The sequence below is a fragment of the Maniola hyperantus genome, chromosome 23 (genome assembly GCF_902806685.2).
Source record: "Maniola hyperantus chromosome 23, iAphHyp1.2, whole genome shotgun sequence".
Lineage (NCBI taxonomy): Eukaryota > Metazoa > Arthropoda > Insecta > Lepidoptera > Nymphalidae > Maniola > Maniola hyperantus.
Window position 1 is genome coordinate 7,517,179 of NC_048558.1, and position 20,750 is coordinate 7,537,928.

At 38.2% G+C, this 20,750-nt stretch overlaps 1 protein-coding gene across 1 annotated transcript in view; it reads right to left on the minus strand.

The window, feature by feature from the left end:
• The window catches only part of LOC117993128 (uncharacterized), a 713,143-nt gene that overhangs the window by 482,948 nt on the left and 209,445 nt on the right, over window positions 1–20,750 (minus strand). The window contains exon 2 of the mRNA XM_069506506.1: window positions 8,854–9,099. Coding sequence (XP_069362607.1) covers window positions 8,854–9,052 — 199 coding nt within the window. The 5' untranslated portion in view covers window positions 9,053–9,099. The remainder of the gene's footprint in view (window positions 1–8,853; window positions 9,100–20,750) is intronic.

The window sequence follows — 20,750 nt, forward strand, 5'->3', positions numbered from 1 at the left end:
CCACTATATCATCTTACAAATGCAACAACGGACTTTCAAAAAGTGTAATTTATTACCTATTTTAAATAAACCATTTGATTTGATTTAATTTTAAAGAAATTTTCACTGATTCTAGAACTTTAATGTACCACAACATTCACATAGTGTAAAGGGAAGAAGGTTTTGCATATTTGCTAGGGCCTAGTAAATATGCAAAACCTTTTTAATACCTAGCAGCTAGGCATTAAAAAATTGTTGTTAGATACTAACTACCTATTCTGCAAGGAAATTTTAAAATGCGTAGACAGTTGAATGACAAAACTAACAATATAAAACAATGGAGTCTGCAAAAATGACGCCCTGGACCGTCTGTCCCCCCAGGGCGGAACGGAACGGAAATTTGTGTAGTCCACGCGAACGAAGTCGCGAGCTAGTAGGTACATAAAAGGAAAAGGTGACTGACTGTCTGACTGACTGATCTGTCAACGCACAGTTCAAACTACTGAACGGACAGACAGACGGACAGGCAGACAGACAGACAGACAACAAAGTGATCCTATAAGGGTTCCGTTTTTCCTTTTTATGTACGGAACCCTAAAAACCCTTTGTTATACACGAGGAGTAAAAGCAAGGAAATTTCATAAATGAATACTGACATGCATGAGTTAAACTAACAAATACAAACAACAAAAGCCGAAGTACTAAACACTAAGCACAAAATACCTGAGCACTCCAGGCAGACTGAGTTCTAAACGTGGAATCCTGTTCACGCCCGACCAAATAAAATGCTCTAACAACTGGACTTAAGCCGTGAATGAAACGTAACTTAGTTTTTAGAGACAGCGCACACTGCACGAACAATTATTATCTACCTAAGGAAAAGCAGACTGACTGACTGACTGATCTATCAACACACAGCTCAAAGCACGGATGGATCGAGCTGAAATTTGGCATCATCATCATGATCAACCCATCATCGGCTCACTACAGAGCACGGGTCTCCTCTCAGAGTGAGAAGGGTTTTGGTCAGACCGACAGACAGACAGACCGACAGGCAGACAGACAACAAAGTGATCCTATAGGGTTCCGTTTTTCCTTTTGAGGTACGGAACCCTAAAAGCAGTTAACAGTCCAACAAAGTACAATGCAAAATAAATGGATGAAGCCAACGAACTGCAGGGGAAATAAAGGAAATAATTTGCGCGTTATTCAAATTTAAAGCACGGGACATGCAGTTTGTCGTCACGATTATGCAGATACCACTTACGATACAATAGCTACAAATGCACTATCAATTGTTCGCGCGAAACTTAGAAATGTTCTATTTGTTAACTATTTTAACGTAACGGACGGCGCCGTCTATAGTCTGAATATAACAGAATTGTAACCATCCTTAGGACGTTGGTGCACTTATCCGTAAAGTCACGGATTCCGTATGGATATGAATCGAATGAGTACGTATGTGTATGAAGGCCACTTCGAATAATCACAGATACGAACCGAATGCACAAACCCGCTTAGGCTTTGTTCTAATACAATTACGATTACGCGATCATTTCTTCTTCTTCAATGCAACGTTTTCTTTCTTTCTTTTCTTTCTATCATCGCAATTTTACTCGTACGATCTCTCATTTTACATTCTAGAGGAAACGCTTGGTCCTGTATATCACTAATTTAAAGTATAAATAAATTCGGACGTATAATACCACCTTGCAGTATTCCTCGTCATTATCGTCCGCGGAAAGGAACGCCGATGTAATCCTTCCAAACGGCCATTATATATCCCTATCATTTAAATGCAAAACGGTAGTTAAGCCCGGCGAAGTGAGCTGTAACACCGTTTAGCAAGCATCCAGTTATTATGAAACTTATTATGAAGCAATGATGATGTCAAAAGCGTTTGCTTGGTCAATCTTTTATTATTTTGCTTTGAAAATACTAAATTTTCTGACAAATCAAAAGCGCGAAGAGGTAGTTGATACTCGTATAAAATTCTAAGGCAAAGGCATGAAAAACTGTACGGTTGCTAAGCTGTGACGGTATCGTTCGTCTTCAAGTTATGCAGATTCGGCGGGGAATATCATGGAAATGAAACCGTTCAAAGTTATGTCAGCTGCTGCGTCGTGGAACATTTGGCTGGATTTGGTTATTGATACTGTTACAATGGAGGGTAGACGGACCGACAGTTTTGTACGCCAAACAGATTAGATAATATTGTACATTATTAACAATAGTCTAAATTCTAATAATGAACCTTATAATTGATTGAGATGTAATAAGCCCAGCGCCTCCTTATCGGAGGTCGGAGGTTTGACCCGAGCACGCACTTCAACTTTTCAGAGCTATGTGCGTTTTAAGATGATAACGAGAGTAAACTTGTTGGTCGATTGCGTAAAACCTGCATCAATAGCTTAGAGCCTCAATAGCTCAACCGGTATAGGAGTGGACTGAAAACCGAAAGGTCGAAGGTTCAAATCCCGCCCGTTGCACTATTGTCGTACCTACTCCTAGCACAAGCCTGACGCTTAATTGGAGAGGAAAGGGGAATATTAGTCATTTAATATGGCTAATATTCTTTTTAAAATAATAAAAAATAAAATAAAAAATAAAATCATTCATTAATTATCATCCTCATCATGATCATCATCATCATCATCATCATTCATCATTATAATCTCAATTGTTCTGATTGGCTGAATTTGTGCGATTCTTGTTGCAACAATTCGATTGAGATCGTGACATTGTAGCTGTCACTATACCGCAATCGAGCAGCTGCATGCCTGAGAGTTCTGCATAGCAGCATAGGTAATGTTCTCAAAGGTGTGTGAAGTCTGCCAATCCGCATTTGGCCAGCGTGGTAGAGTATGGTCAAACCCCTTCTAACTCTGAGAGCAGACTCGTGCTCAATAGTGCGCCCGCGATGAAATGACGATGATGATGATTTTCTTAATTCAAAAGTTGTAATGAATAAGGAATCGTATTGATTAATTAAGGACCCTCAAACTTTCAAGTACCAAGTCAAAATGAAAATCTAACTTTGTGATACTTAGAAATCCACAGAAGTAGAAGGCTCTTTACAATGGCGCAAGGCCAAAGTTTTCACGATCATTGTTGGATCAAATCGAAGTTTCGCCGAGATTCTTGGCGTTCGTGACCTGATAAATTAAGTCTTATACTTAGGCCTTGTATAAGTTTTTAAAGCAAGTAATTTTGTAAAAGTTTAAAATTAATCAAGTAAACGAACAGTGTTAGTTTAGTACTGGTTAAGATATCCCAGTGGTTAAGATAGCCTTCTATTCAAGAAATTAGGAGTTCGATCCCTTGCACGAAATTCTAACTTTTCGGAGTTATGTGTTCCACAATGTTTTCAAAGGTGTGTGAACTCTGTCAATTCGCACTGGGTCAGCGTGGTGGACTATGGCCGAGCCCTTCTCATTCTAAGTCAATAATGGGCCCGAGATGTGATGACGATGATAATGATTTTCTTAATTCAAAAGTGATTAATAAGGGCCCTCAAACTTTTAAGTACCAAGTCTAAATGAAAAACTAATTTTGTGATACTTAGAAATTCACGGAAGTAGAACTCTCTTTACAATGGCGCAAGGCCAGTTTCCACGATCATTGTTGGATCGAATCGAAGTTTCGCCGAGATTCTAGGTGTTCGTGACCTGATAAATTAACTCGTATACTTAGGCCTTTTTTGTACAAGTTTTTTTAAAAGTGTTACTGTTGCCTCTATGTAGGGTGTAACCAGAACGCCGCTGGCAAAAACTGTACTGATGAATACTGACACTCACCTTTTCCTTTTATATATTTAGAAGTAATATACATGGATCCAGTTACTATAGTTACGTTACGGATGTAAAGCTGGTAATGACGTCACGTATTCTCATCAAACTTCAAACTCTCAGGTTTGGCGACTCGCGATATTGGTGGAAACGAATAGAGCTCACAGACAAGAGTAAATTCGAGGGTATACAGAGAAAATTACATTAAAAAAAGACCTTCCAGGTGTATAGCCCTGTGATGTATAATTTACCCTGCCTGAGGCTATTTTAATTGCTTAAAATAAAATTAAATTAAAAAGACCTTCCAGGTGTATAGCCCTGTGATGTATAATTTACCCTGCCTGAGGCTATTTTAATTGCTTAAAATAAAATTAAATTAAAAAGACCTTCCAGGTGTATAGCCCTGTGATCTATAAGTTACCCTGCCTGAGGCTATTTTAATTGCTTAAAATATATAGGTACTTAAACTAGCTTATGCTCGCGACTTCGTCCGCGTGGACTATACAATTTCAAACCCCTGTTTGACCCCTTTAGGAGTTGAATTTCCTAAAATCCTTTCTTAGCGGATGCATACGTCATAATAGTTATCTGCATGCCAAATTTCGGCCCCGATCCGTCCAGTAGTTTGAGCTGTGCGTTGATAGATCAGTCAGTCAATCAGTCACTCACCTTTGCCTTTTATATCATCATCATCATCAACCGATAGACGTCTACTGCTGGACATAGGTCTCTTGTAGAGACTTCCACACGCCACGGTCTTGCGCCGCCTGAATCCAGCGGCTCCCTGCGACTCGTCTGATATCGTCCGTCTACCTAGTGGGGGGGTCTTCCAACACTGCGTCTTCCGGTGATTTTTATATATTTAGAAGTGATATGTACATGGATCCAGTTACTAAAGTTACGTTACGAAGGTAAAGCTGGTAATGACGTCACGTATTTTCATCAAACTTCAAACTCTCTGGTTTGCCGTGACTCGCAAGATTGGTGGGAACGAATAGAGCTCACAGACAAAACTAAATTGTAAGGTATACACAGAGAAAATTACATTAAAACATTAAAATCGATATAAATGACAAGATGTGCCCAAAACGAACAAAATTTTTCACGGTTTTGGAACCAAATAAATCAGCGCCACCTCGTAGATACACGACCCGTTTGAAATCCAGACGTCACTAAGGTTGCATTGGTGCTAAATAAACATTTTAGTACCAATGAGTCGGTGTCATTTTGCTTGTTCAATGGCCCTGTCCTTACGAAGTAATATATAAGTCTATGCATTAAAATAAAAAGAAATGGCATATAGCGCTGTGATCTGGTAGGGGCTATTTTTTATAAATTACTTAAGTAAATGCTTATTTATTTATTTATTATCTATACTATCTATACCTACTATTAAGTAAAATTGTATACCTAAATCGTGGTGATCCGACTGGATTTTTAAAGAATCATGCAATAAAATGTTTTTACGAAATTTAGTTTTTTTTTATTATTTATTTATTTTATTAAAGAAGAATATTTACAGTTTACAATAAGTTTAGTGCATTCATAAACTTTAAATAAGTCCCGGGTTCGGACTACTACGTAACGGGTAAGCTACTTTTTGTCCTGGTAAATCAAAAGTTCCCACGAGATTTTTAAAAACCTAAATCGACACAGGTGAAGTCGCGGGCGTCAGCTAGTCAATCATAACCAGGCAATGTCCAGAAACTTTTTCCACAAGGGATATGAACACCGTTTGTTGCCATACGTGTCGCTAGTTCCCGTTCGACCTCAAAGCTTTCACGACGGACGGACGGACGGACGGACGGACGGACGTTAATTATGCCTGAATTCACTTCCAATTCGTTAATGGAATTTGAAAGGTCGGACCTAAATCCCAGAAGCAATATTCTAGACTCCAGTATTGAAGGTTAGAATAACGTGCCTGCGTTAACTTGATGTATTTCATCGCCTAAATATAAAAGGAAAAGCTGACTGACTGACTGACTGATCTATCAACGCACAGCTAAAACTACTGGACCGATCGGGCTGAAATTTGGCAAGCAGATAGCTATTGAGACGTAAGAAAGGATTTATGAAAATACAACACCTAAGGGGTATAGTAATAGGGGTTTGAAATTTGTGTAGTCCACGCGGACGAAATCGCGGGCATAAGCTAGTAATATATAAAAGGAAACGGTGATTGACTGACTGACTGATCTATAATCGCATAGCTCACACTACTGAACGGATCGGGCTGAAATTTGGCATGCTTGGATAGCTATTATGACATCCGCCAAAAAAGGATTTTTGAAAATTCAACCCCTAAGTGGAGTTTAAAATTTGTCTCGGGCATGAGCTAGTTTATTCTAAAACTAAATGAAAATGACATCGCCCGCATTGATTTAGGTTTTTAAAAATCTCGTGGAAACTCTTCGATTTCCAGGGAACGTTTCACTTCTATGATCCGGGTATAGAAGTGAAACGTTTCAGATATTCGGGCTTCATTATTGAAACTAGATCATTCCAGTTTCAATAAGGAAGCTACATACAATACATTATACCTACGTTGCATATACAACCTCAAAGCTCTCACTGTACGGACAGACGAGAGGTTAATTATGCCTGAATTCAGTTTCCTCTCGTTAATGGAATCCGAAAGGTTGCACCTAAACCCCCAAAAGCAATATTCGTGCTGTAAAGCCATTGGTGTAGAATACCAGACATTCGAAATGTTGATTAGTAGAAAGCTACATTATTCCCGAGAGACAGGCTATATTTTATTCCTACGAAATCCCTACGAAAATTGTACTAAGCTACCCGTCGCTAGTCTATATAAATAAAAGGAAAACCTGACTGACTGACTGACTGACTGATCAACGCACAGCTCAAACTGACGGATGGGCTAAAATTTGGCATGCAGAATGTAGATAGCTATTATGACGTAGGCATCCGCTAAGACAGGATTTTTGATAATTCAACCCCTAATTTTACTCCCAAAATAGGGGGTTAAAATTTGTGTAGTCCACGCAAACGAAGTCGCCGGCATAAGCTAGTTTAAAAGAAACGTTCGTATTTTTCAGCGAGGTGACAACCCTGAGCGAGGTTGAACAGAAGCCTTTTTATCGTGCGAGACTGATTGCCCTGAATTAGTCAGCGATTTTTTTCTCTCTACCCTCTCTCAGCCATTTAGTACAGAACGTTGCTTTTAATGTCCACTGATAAAAGAGATTCATTAGAATTATAGAGCGGCTATTCATCATCATCATCAACTTTATTGTCGACCGATTGACATCAACACAGAAAGGATGCCAGCAATATTGAAAAACTCATGGTCACTGGGAAGATCGAAGGAAAGAGACCCAGCGGACGTAGCCCGAGACGTTGGTAAGAGCAAATAAAAGAAGCGGTCGACACACCTATCTGCGATGCAATCCACGCAGCAAGAAACAGAGGGAAATGGAAAAACATCGTAGCAAATATTATATCTAAGGGGAGCCACTATCTTCAAAATTGAGGGAGTGACGCAGGAAGAAGAAGAAGAAGACATCCACTGCTGGACTAGGAATAGGTCTCTTGTAGGGGTTGCCAGTGGCTCCATATGACTCGCTTCACATCGCTTGTCCACCTAGTGAGAGATCTTTCCTTTCCTGTCCTTTACGAGGACACCATCTTGGGGACTCCAAGGTCTACCGGTTTTTCGAAGCACGTGCCCCACCCATTGCCACTTCAGCTGCACAACCCACTGGGCTATGTCAGTTATTATGGTTCTCCTACGGATTTCATTTCTGATTTGATAACTGATTCTGATTTTCGATTTTTGATTTTTGATTTTTGTTATTTCCTATTTCACGTTTCTGCACAACGTTTGACAATAAAGATCCAAATTAGGCTTTTCATTTAACTCGACTTTAATTTTTTGTAGTTTATCCCATCTGTTTGCACACAAAGTTCAAATATCTTTGATCCTGATAAAACTGCGATTGATGCCTCTTCTCGGTTTAATGGCTTGCTTAAATGAATCCAAAAAGATTAAAAAAAGTTTAATTTAAAGTCTCCAAAAGAGACAGTTTTGTAATTTTTTAGCGAGTAAGTTGCTTGACTGCAATCTTAAAGTGAATAATGATGCAGTTAAAAAAGAGTTCACTTTAAAACCAATGGCAGGTAGAGCAGAACTGCTGGTGGGATTATTTGTCATTTTGAACTTAACGAAAGAAAGGAAGAGTTTTGATAGCCTTATGGCTAAGGCCCGGTATCCACCTATGCGGAGCGGAGAGGAGATGTGTACAGTAAACCAATCCGATTTTTAAAAAATGACGTGATAATTTTTTCACGTCATCTATTTTGAATCTGATTGGTCGATTGAACGCATCTCCTCTCCTCTCCGCTTAGGTGAATACCGGGCCTAAAACTCAAGCATCCTTATCAAGAGGTCTGGAGTCTAAATCCACGCATCTCTAATTTTTAGGGTTTCGTACCTCAAAAGCAAATAGGAACCCTTTTTATGATCACTTTGTTGTCTGTCTGTCCGTCGTGTCTGTCAAGAAAACCTATATAGGGTACTTACCGTTGACCTAGAATCATGAAATTTGGTAAATAAATAGGTCTTATAGCACAAGTAAAGGAATAAATCCGAAAACAGTGAATTTGTGGTTACATCAGAGAAAAAAAATTCAATTTTCTAAGTTAGATAAGACCAAGTGGGGCATCATAAATGAAACGGTTTTACTTGTAGGTACATTCTTAAACAAATTTTTATTTATTTTTATGCGTAACAGTTTTTGATTTATCGTGCAAAATGTCGAAAAAAATACCCGAATACGGAATTCTCGGTGCGCGAGTCTGACTCTTGGCCGGGTTTTTTTTGGCATAATCTGGGACTTCATGATCCGCTACCGATTAAACTAGCCACTTAACCAACAAAGCAGTTCAGTGTCTAGCTGTATAAATTAAGAGACCCTTACACTATCAGGGACGTATTTCTTTCTGAGTATCTTGGTTCCTACTTAAAACCAGCGCAGCAGTTTGCTGCAACTTTGAGCTGAGTGGAAAAAGTTATGCATTCCACATTTAAACAGTTTTAGATGTAGGAATTAAAAGGCCTTACCTCCATCCTCAGGGATGTTGAGCAATTTCTTGGCACCAGGACTGGGGCCTCTGACAGCCGACAGCGCCCTCTGCAGCGTCTCGCTCATCTGCTTCCCACACACACACTCACAGCACAACACCAGCACACACAACACCGCACACACTCTCCGCCAGCCGGAGTCCTGTTTCCCCATCTCCCTCCCACTGATCTTGGCCATGATGTATAAGAGTAGGACAGAGCTACATCTTATGTTGAACGCGCCATCTGAAAAGAAGAGAAAAAATAGATTAGTCATTGATATTAAATGTCTGTTTGTTTGTTTTAATTTTTAACAATGGAGTTGGGTCATTTTTTAATGGAAGAACTTAATAGATTCGAAAAACTTTGTAAAGGTGAGTCATACCTATTTAACATAGTATTTTAAACTAGTTAATGCCCATGACTTCATCCGCGTGGATTTAGTTTTTTAAATCCCGTAGGAACTCATTGATTTTCCGATAGGTAGGTATAAAAAAAGCCTACCTACTCCGGGATGAAAGCATCTCTGAAGAAATCTCTGTACCAAACGTCAAAACTCGTTGAGTACCTAGGTACCTAGACTATACAAGACGGCAAGAAGGGTGACAGATAGACAGTCAGACGTAATTATACACTTTCGCATTAAAATATTAGTGTGGATATGAAGAAACATTTTCTAGTAAATAATTTTTAAAATTATTTACTAGATTTTTTTTCTTATTGTAATTGCAAAAAAAATCTTTAGAAATTTCCTTGAAGTGTAAGTAAAGCACTATCATAAAAATTGTAAAAATATTTTCTAGTAAGTACATTATATAGGTACATTATATTATTATTTTTATCGATAACGCGGTAAACTTATGTAAACTTCCTTGGTAGGTTTCCATCCAGCTCGACATTATAAAACAAGAATCTATTAGAGAACTGTTATAGAACAACTTATTAGTGCTTACACCAACAACTTAATAAAAGCTTATGCAAAACTTGCAATATTTGAACTTCACTTATCTCTACATGATTTGAAAATATCTTTAAGCTTTTAAAATACATATTTTCTAGGCTAGATACTACTTAGTATGTATAAGCTATAACATATAACAACTTATGAAAATATAATAAATATATTTTAGAAGTAGTCGGAACATATTATATCTACACGCTATAACATATACCTAACAATCCTAACATACAACTTAAGTTTACACTAACAACTTAACAAAAGCTTTTGCAAAGCTTGCATTTTGATCACTTATCTCACTTATCTCTTTGAAATATGATTTTAAATGATATATGATTTTGAAATACTTACAAAGCTTTAAAAAATAAAATATATATAAGTGCACATATTTTAGACAGAAATATATTTCTAGACTAAGAATTACAGTTGTATCTTACGTGTAAAATACCAACATGCCTTTTGCAACTAAACTTTTCAAAGCTCGAAAACTCTATCAAAGCAAAACGTGACTAGGTATGTATTAAGTGAGATAATAGAATCATTAAGTAGGTAAGTAGGTATATAGATTATTTTGGTATTTACGTAGTAAGAAGAAGTGACGTCTGTTTGTAAGCGTAAACTGCAAAGTAAACTTTTCAAAGTTCAAAACGCAAACTACGTAAAAGTTTCGTTTGGCCTCAAACTTTATCTATAAAAGCTCTAGCAACACACTTGATGACTACAAATCATTACAACGTTAAGAATTATCTAAATCCCGATGGAAATACAAATTATTAAAATAAATCGTAGCTCGTAGCTTTAGTTTTAAGTTAGCGTAAAAATTATCACCACATATATTATCTTACAAATCCAACATCTGACCATCAAAAAAAGTAATTTACTACCTACCTATTTTGAATAAATCATTTGACTTTGAATAGAGAGACACTATCTAAAAACGTAGAGCCGAAGCTTTCGACAACAACATAACCTAAAAGCACAAACTTGATATTCAAAGTTCCAACAGCCGAGCCAAGGTCAAAGAACTAGACGAACCTACCGCATTCCGGTCGAACAACTCCCAGACACTATCACAACACCATTACAGCACTAAATACACACTAGAACACTAATTAAAACACTAAAAACACCAACACCATGATCCCTTATCGCGAACAGAACGTAACTAACCTAAAAGTTGAAACTATACACATAGCTATAAAAAATTTGACCGCCAATAAGCGTTCATTTCAAAGGAACTCAGACTCGAAACGCTATACCAATCCATTTACAACTACACAATAGATATCCAAACGAAACTACGCCTTATTTCCTAGAACACAGCTGATATAGAAGCAGTTTGTGAACGGTAAAACGTATTTGGTAGAACACGGCGCGAACGAACGCATCTTTTGTATTCACTTTTCTACCTGGGTCTTGTCCCTTTTTTCTCAAGACCACATGCTCTTTATACGGTTGAATTTCTATATCACTATATCTATACTGTTAAAGTTCAAAATTGCTTGCGAAAAGTTTGATAAGAAAGCGAAATATCGGATGATTGCAAACGCCTTGTTTTTTTCTTTATAATAAGAAATTCGAGCTCAATCAGGTCAGGAGATACGGGATCGTGCTCATATTCATTCGAAAGTTCTAAGAAATACATTGCCTTTGATATCGACAACTCACGTTATGGTTGTACCTATCTATATCTTCTAAATTCTAATTCTAATTCTAGCCTGTACTGTCCCACTCCTAAAGGCCTCCCTCCGATCCTTCCACCATTTCCTAATCCGTGCCTCTTCAGGCCATGTAACTGCAAATTTATCGAATTCATCACGCCAACGTCGCCTCGGCCTACCACGCTGGCGTTGATGATTCTGGTGAGTCCAAAACGAAACAGATTTCGCCCATAAGCCATCTGACATACGGCACACATGACCTGCCCAGTCCCATTTGAGTGAAGCGGCTGCAAGGCCAACGTCAGCTACTCGCGTTTTGGAACGTATAGCAGAATTCCTTACGCGATCTGTTAGTTTTATACCAAATCTTGTAAATTTGTTTACAAAATCTATTAAAAGTATACTGCTAAAGAAAGTATATTACACAATCGAAGATTATGTAAATGATAAATGTGTAACGTGGAATTTACTTGCAGGCTCCAGCAATATGCAGGATTGTAAATATGCACCACCATTCCCTACAAATGTAAGGTTGATTTTAATTGTTCACTACAATACACATCAATAAAGATGGGGGGCGAATAGGGGGCTTGAAATAGGTCCACGCGGACGAAGTCGCTAGCATAAGCTAGTTGGAATAAAAAAAAAATTATAGGTCCAGCAATGGACCTCTATTGGTTGACAATGATGACGAGACGTTATTTTACAAACTTAGTGAAAACACGGTGTCTAGCTAAACTTAATAAACAGTTTAGCTAGACACCGAATAGCTTGATACCTAGATAACGACGAAGTGGATTAGTTTTAAGCTATTAAAGTTGGATGTTAGGATGCCTAGGTAAACTAGATAGGTTACTGTACCGATGCCAAAAAAAATTATAAAAATTTCGGATTTATTTTGTAATCCTTAATTTTATGTCAGGGAAAAATAGGTCTGGGAAGCAATTGAGGGAATATTGTGTCTGTGCATGGGTGTGTTTTCCTACAGTGCGAGATGAAAAAGTTGACTGACGAACCAAAAGCGCGGCGAAAACCCCGACGTGCCTCACCTCGTCTTCTTCTTCAACAGAGTTGATTCAATCTGGATGGGGTCCAGTTTCATACATTTTTTACCCGATCCATTTTATTTTACTTATTTTTATTTGTACCAAAATATTACCAATATAGAGAAAAAGAGAGTAAAAGTAGACAGGGAAGCACTTCTCTCTATGAGAGCTCTCTACCAGTGACTCTTGGCTTTTATCTGGTCTTTAGGTATTGTTTTGAAAGTTATGACCCATGAAAAGTCTCCTTTAATAACTAATTTTAAGGTTGATAGAAATAGCAAGGCTCTCACGCAGTGTCACGTGATATTGAAGAAAGTACTAATAACATTGCAATATTTTTATCCTTTTAGCTCTTGAGTCGGCGCTCACTGCGCTTGCCTCACTACGTATAGATTTGTAGATTACTCACTGCGCAGGTTCAAGTTCAGAACTCCTTTTACCTGACAGCATTATGCTTAATTTTTTTTAACCACTTCCTAACGTACTAACTCCTTGTAATTTAATTAAATTTAAATTAATTACTAACCTACTAATTCCCGCAACAAAATTCAATAGATAATGTAAGTGAACACTGAATACTGTATGTACTAACTTGGAATAAGTAGCTGCTTGTGTTCCAATAAAGAGAGAAAAAAACCATTAGATTTAAAATATCCAAGTTATTACATCAAAACTAAGCAATAAACGATGAATGTATTTAAATAAATTTTTGAAATAATTTTTAATTTTTTTACCGACTCTATGTTCCTAAATTCTGTAGCTATTAAGACACATAGATACACGTTAGACTTAGAGCCTTCCTCCTCGTACCAAACATGCAGAGATAAAGTCTCATTCATGAATAAGGAACGAAGGTGTACAGTGTTTTAGTGCTAGGATTACAATTTAAAGGTCTTAAAGCATAGCTGTGACATAGGCTGTAGAGCGTAATCTGTAATCTGTAGAGCGCTCAGAACAAGGACAAGAGAAGGACTCTTATTAGAACGTGACAAAATGATTATGTTTTGTCCTTATTATCGTGGCCACTTTTTTTGTTTGCCAAAATGTATTTGTACGTGAGACTTTGGCAAACAACGCGAAGTGAGGTTATGTTGACTCAAGTATTTTAAAGAAATAATTAATTTGTTTTGTCGTTTTTTGTTTTTGAAGTTATTGTACAATGGTGGGTTGCAGTATACTAGGCTACAATAGCCGAAGCGAACGTAAAATAGACGGAGTAACATTTCACAAGTAAGTAACTCTGCTTGAGCGAGAGGGACTGAGGGGGCCACGCTAGTTGCATATCTGGACATATCTGTGGTAGAGCGTACCTACAAAAAGTCATACAGATGGTCAAAATTGTTAATTTGTAAGATGATAACATAGTGGTGATATATTACTTAATTAAAACTAAACGAAGGTTCTAAACGCGCCCAAGTCTGAGAAAAGAGCCCACAACAAACTCGGCCGAGTATTATTATCACCACTTTACAAAATTAGAACTATCACAATACTCAAGCTTTCTTATCGTCTAAATGATCTATTTACATTGTAATAGGATTTTTCAATATGTTTACGTTTTATGAAAACTTTGAACTTGTTGAGGGACATCTCCAATATATTGTCTTCTGGAAGCTTATAAATAAAACATATAAAATTATAACTTTACTTAGGCTTAGAGGTGGGCATTACAAGTTTATTTTTGTTTCTAGTATTTACATTATAACAGTCACTTTTTTTAATTTATTTGTTTTTATGGACATAGAACCCTGTCATAACCACTAGGCCAGTGGCGTGCACAGGAGTTCAAGCCAGGGTATGCATTTAGGTATGAACTTATTTTACGGCGGGTTATAATGAAAAATAAGCAATGATTTATTACAATAAGGGTAAGCAGTGCGTTTATGCTTCTATGAGCTGCACGCCACTGCACTAGGCTATCACAGCTATTTGGTAATACCTTTCGCTAATTATAAGGCGCCTACCGCCCTATAATCGCGAAGATTATTATTAAGCCTGCCCTGTGTAAGGCGCCAAATGGTGCCTTCATAAATATGCAACGGGCAAAGAGGTCCAAATTGCTATTCTTACACGAAAATCTAGATTTATTGGCCATTAACGGCACTATAAGTGTCTTTAACGTAGGTAAAAATGGTAATGTGTGTTATAAAGTCAGCTAATTTGGGCGGGCTATGGTCATTTATAGTAGATTATTAGGTACCTAAGTATACTCAATAGTGCTGTATCGGTTATATACACTTCTAAACTTGTTCTTGCACAATGTTCCCTACATTATGAAAAGGATACTTACTATCAGTAGAGCCCGCGACTTCGTCCGCGTGGAATTAAGTTTTTAAAAATCCCGTGGAAACTCTTTGAATTTCTTGGATAAGAAGTAGCCTATGTCACTCTCCAGGTCTTTATCTATACCTATGCAAAAAATCACGTCAATCCGTTGCACTGTTGCGACGTGATTGAAGGACAAACCAATAAACCAACAAACAAACACAAACACACTTTCGCATTTATTCTCTTTCTCTCGGTGCTCTGAAAACATCTTCGGGTACCTATCGATTCTGGCTATGCTTTTCTTTGATTGTCTAATTCTGGCTGAATAAAATGATTTTTAACTTCATTTATTTATTTATTTACTAGCTTATGCTCGCACTTCGTCCGCGTGGACTACATAAATTTCAAACCCCTATTTCACCCCCTCAAAGGTTGAATTTTGAAAAATCATTTCTTAGCGGATGCCTACGTCATACCAGCAATCTGCATGCCTAGCCCGATCCGTCCAGTAGTTTGAGCTGTGCGTTGATAGACCAGTCAGTCAGTCAGTCACCTTTTCCTATTATATATTTAGATTGTAGTTAGCAAGTAAAATCTGTTGTTAAGGTGCATACCTGGGTGTTAGGACCCAGGCCCACCCACCAACATGACAAGGGTCGTTATTTCATTAGCGCGGTGCTAGTCTAGACGCTAGACTACCTAACTAGGGATCAAGTTGATGACAAATTGGTGCCGAACCTAACACTTAAGATTCTTAAGTGTTAGCTACGATACCAATACATTACTCTATAGAGATTAGAATACGAGTTTTTTTAAAATCTGTATATATAAAATTCAAAGTCCTGTCTGACTGACTGACACATATATCAACGCACAGCCTAAACCGCTGGTTCTAGAGACATGAAATTTGGAGGGTGTGTTCTTTGTAAAGAGCAGGTATCCACTAAGAAAGGATTTTTTGAAATTCTACCCCTAAGTGGGTTAAATGGGGGATGGAAGTTTGTATGAAAGTCCGTCATTTTTGAAGTTACATCGATGAAAATTGGTATTTAAGCTTTCGATTAAAAATAAAAAAATACATTTTTCACGATTTTTGGAAATTCTACTACCAAGGGGGTTAAATAGGGGATGAAGTTTGTATGAAAATCCGTCATTTTTCAAGTTATTTGCATGAACATTGGTATTTGAGTTTTCGGCAACAAATGAAGAAATATGTATTTCAGGATTTTTGGAAATTCCACCCCCACCTCGATTTTCTAAATTACACCCGAGCGAAGCCGGGGCGGGTCAGCTAGTTCAGACATAAGTTAGAAAGTGTGTTTGTTTGCTGGTTTGTCTTTCAATCACGCCGTAACGGAGCAGTAGGTTTACCTGATTTTACATGGATATACATATAGTTGACGACCTAGAGAGTGATACAGGCTACTTTTTATCCAGGAAAATCAAAGATTTAAATAAATAAATAAAAAATTAAAAGTTTACTCAGCTCACTAAAGAGTACAAGAAAAAAAATAACCAAATGTTAAAAATTACAAAATTAAAACTAGGTAAGTAAACTTAAAGCTAGAAAGTACTAAAAACAAAAATGATGTCTTGTTTGAGCTGAAGGGGCTGAAAGCTGAATCAGTCAGATTTCGCACGGGATATATTCAAAAACAAACATTTCATCTAAAAAAAAAACTTTACTATTTTTTTAATTTTAAGTATTTTAATATCGTGTTTTTTGTTGTATTTTTTATTTTTTTTATTTTTATTTGTTGACCTTTGTAGGTATTATCTGTTCTTTGTTTTAAAAATTAAGCTAGTAATATTGTACATTTATAATTCTTATGATAAGTAGGCATGATTTAATGCGCAGACGTACGCATTGAGGGTCAAACCTCTGTGGTTTTTTTTGCAATGCGTGCTACCTAATATTAATTTTTGTTTTTGTATAAAAAAAAATAAAAAAAATCTAGCTCAAGAGATTCTATGAAGAACGCTAATGCACTCAGCATTATAGGAAAACAGGAGCTTATGTTGAACAAAACAATAGAAGGCAAAGAGGCTTATCTCATAAACAAAGAAGAAAAATCCCGGTTTAATCTCGAAATCTCTCGATTTGCATACAACATCGATATTCAATTAGGGTTTAAAGTAATTGTTGGTCCAGTGCAAATGAGTACTAAGCTGCATCGGAATCGATTATGTAAATCAATTTCTAATTAGCATAACTAATTCGTGATCTAAGTAATATAGGATAAAGTTTACAAGGTTAGAAACGCTGACTAATTTTAGATTAATTGGATTAGTAATTAAGACATTTCTAAACTAGTAGTTTGCAGACTAATCTAAATTATTCGGACTACATTTAAATCATTCTTGTTATAATAATACCTATTTGAATCAAACAGAGTTACACACGTGGTACCATTGTACCGCCAGCAAGGTACGGTTCGTCGAGTACAGACTTTCGCATAATTTATCCATACTAATATTATAAATGCGAAAGTGTGTCTGTATGTCTGTCTGCTAGCTTTTCACGGCTCAACCGTTCAACTGATTTTGACGAAATTTGGTACAGAGATAGCTTGCATCCCGGGGAAGGACATAGGCTACTTTTTATCCCGGAAAATCAAGGAGTTCCCACGGGATTAAAAAACCTAAATCCAAACGGACGAAGTCGTGGGCATCATCTAGTAATAGATTTCGATTATCGAAAAGTTCAGATCAATTAACTTTGTAAAGCAAACGCAATGTAAAAGTTTTCCAACAAAAGTCGGTTGTTTGAACGCCTAATACCAAACTTGGGCAAAAGTGCATCAACTGCAAATCCCAGGGGCACAGTTCTGGAACAGGACAAAGTTGAAGCAGGTTAAGCACCAACTTAACGCTAACTCTCAGGCACAAGCAACCGATTAGAGGGATAGAGAAGCTGGAAACTATTAGAGATATTTCCGTAGTTCTAGCTAGTTAACTGGTTTGAAAACTTAGGTATGAATTTTTTTTTTTTTTTTTTTTTTTTTTTTTTTTTTTTTTTAAATTAATCTTCTTTTTTTTTTTTTTTTTTAATACAATAAAACTTAAAGCTAGCCTTATCTAATTACTATATAAATCATGACCGCGTGGAATGGTGCCAAGAATACTGGCTGCATTTCCGCGCTGGACAGCCAGGCTGATCCGCTGCGCAAAAAATGAGCCAGCCCTTCTGTCACCAGTTGAGGCTATTAATCGCGGTGAAATGTCTCGTAAAAAATTTTTAGCACTAAGACTCCATGGCCCCAGGGTCTCCACGGCAAACGGCACAAAAATGTAACTCTCTATAAGAGAGGCATACTTGCGCCGCTTGCCGTTTTCAGCTGTTTCTGCTGCGGCTCCCGGTCTTGATGCTGTCTTCCTGATATGACACGGGGCCAATGTGTCAACGCAAGTTGCGTCCCACATTAGCGCCCGTCCCCGTTCCCAGGGAACCAGCGTCAATCCATCAGGTCTCTTGCCATCATCCCGACTAATCCCTGCCGGCTCAATGAGCGCAGGAATATTTATGGTGGCAAGAGCTCTTTTAATTGTATCGTTAAGAGAGCCATGAAAATTGCATATTTACCAAGTAAACATCCAAATTCAAATAGCTTCGTACGTGTTCGAGGAATGTGGACTAAATACGGGTGCAAATGTTGACGATGCCTTGCGGTACGATAGTAGAATGGTAAAGAAGGAACCAGGTGAATAGGGCACACTTTCCGAACTAAGTATATAAATAAAATAAATTTACAGAAATATATTTGCAGAAATAAATTTACATCTAGGAGGAGATAGCAGATTTGTAGAGCGTTGTCTCTGTCGTTGAGATCGACAAAACGTCATATACAGGGTGTAACCACAACGCTGGCAAAAACCAAGACACCTATCTTGGTTTTTGCCAGCGTTCTGGTGGTTACTATCACCTGATAGTACTAATGATTACTGATATAACACCACAAAAAAAACGCGAACAAATATATTATAAAAAATCCTATAATTTTGTAAAAGTTCACGATATATTGCAAATAAAACATCTGAGTGACGCTAGAGGACAACGAACGCTGCGTAAGTAGGCCACTCGGAGTCAATGCCGCGCCGTAGGGCGTTGACCCAAGTTTTGCACGCTATACATTGCGGGTTTGAAAAGTACTAAATCTAACTAATAACTAAAAATACAACATGAGGCAAATGGTTATTGGTATCGGATTGTGTTTAGGTAGTATAACAATAACGCTAAGTTTTTGCTAGCGTTTTGGTTACATTCTATACCTATATCCTAAATAAGTGCATTCTTTTTCACAGCTTTCCCACAAGATTATACCCACAAGTCTATCACAAATAAAAAGGTCTACTCACACATACGCCATGCCGACTTAAATCATTTAAGGACATTGTATAATGAAGGTAATCTCGCAGTCTTTATATCAATGAGCATAGAGATCACAATCGCGCGGCATATCAATGTTATCTCCGCATATGGTATTAGCCAGGCTGATCAATCAACGTCGAAACAAGTATCGTATTCGTTCAATCAAGCGTAGAGAAACAGGTAATGTGGTGTGATTTGTGTATTGGATTATATCGGTAGTTATTAGAGAATAACTTTATTATGACGGGCTTATTTTGGTACAAGTCCCGCAAATTGCTATTGCGCTGGAACCATGTCCCATTAGCATCGAAATGACGTCATTTTGACATCAGCCGAAATAAAAATATACTATCAGCTCGAAACTTCAGTCTAGCGCTGACGTCACTAAATTGGCGGCCACGCGCATTAGCCATTAGCTGCGTTCCCACCTAGCGCACAGGCTCGCGCGGTAGCCTCGCGAGCCAAATGCCTCGGCTGGTGTGGACGTGCCTCGGGCTGCCTCGGGCGCGCGTTTGCTCGGCTGAGCACGGCTCTGCCCCGAGCTATCTGTTGTCGGTAAACTTGACGCGCTCAGAGGTGCCTCAGTGAGCGCTGTGTGACAGGTGGGGACGGTTATGTTTTGGCTCGCGCGCAAAGCTACTTCAACTGTCCATTTCGAATACTCGCGGACTTATGATGGCTCACCCTGCCTCGCGAGGCGGCCTCGTGTAAATTGAACAAAACTACTGAGGCTGCCTCGGGAGCCATCGCTCGCGATCTGGACACCGAGGCTGCCGCGCGAGCCTGTGCGCTAGGTGGGTACGCAATTTGCGGGACTTATAATAGAAGGATTTTGCGTGGCTCGTGATCGTTCGATGTAGACCCGGGCAAACCACATTAATTATTAGTAGTCGGAAATTCCACGGACACGTACGAAGCGATTTGCCTCCTCGTTTCTAATTCGCACCGCTAGGATATAGAACGCCCTTCTGGCATCAGTTTTCCCCTCCAGTTTTAATATGGGTCCCTTCACATCAAGAGTGAACAGGCAAGCGCGCTCCATCTTATCATCAATTCATCACTTGCCACCCAGTCTGATTGTAGCCAAGCGTTAGTAAACCTTGACGACCTCCCTGGCGCAGTGGTAAGCGAATGTTATTTTATTAGTGGGAGGTCCCGGGTTCGATTCCCGGCAGGAGATTGGAATTTTATAATTTCTAAATGTTTGGTCTGGTCTGGCTAGTGACCACCCTACCGGCAAAGCCGTGCCGCCAAGCAATTTAGCATTCTGGTACGATGCCGTGTAGAAACCAAGACAAAAAAACTCGATTCCCGGCAGGAGATTGGAATTTTATAATTTCTAAATGTTTGGTCTGGTCTGGCTAGTGACCACCCTACCGGCAAAGCCGTGCCGCCAAGCAATTTAGCATTCTGGTACGATGCCGTGTAGAAACCAAGACAAAAAAACTACCATAAGTACATTTCATTTCATTACATCACTTACCACCAGGTGAGATTGCAGTCAAGGGCTAACTTGTATCTGAATAAAATAAATTAAAATCTAAATCCACAAGACAAGTAGGTACGAAGCCGAAGGCATTGTCAAGTCTTCTATA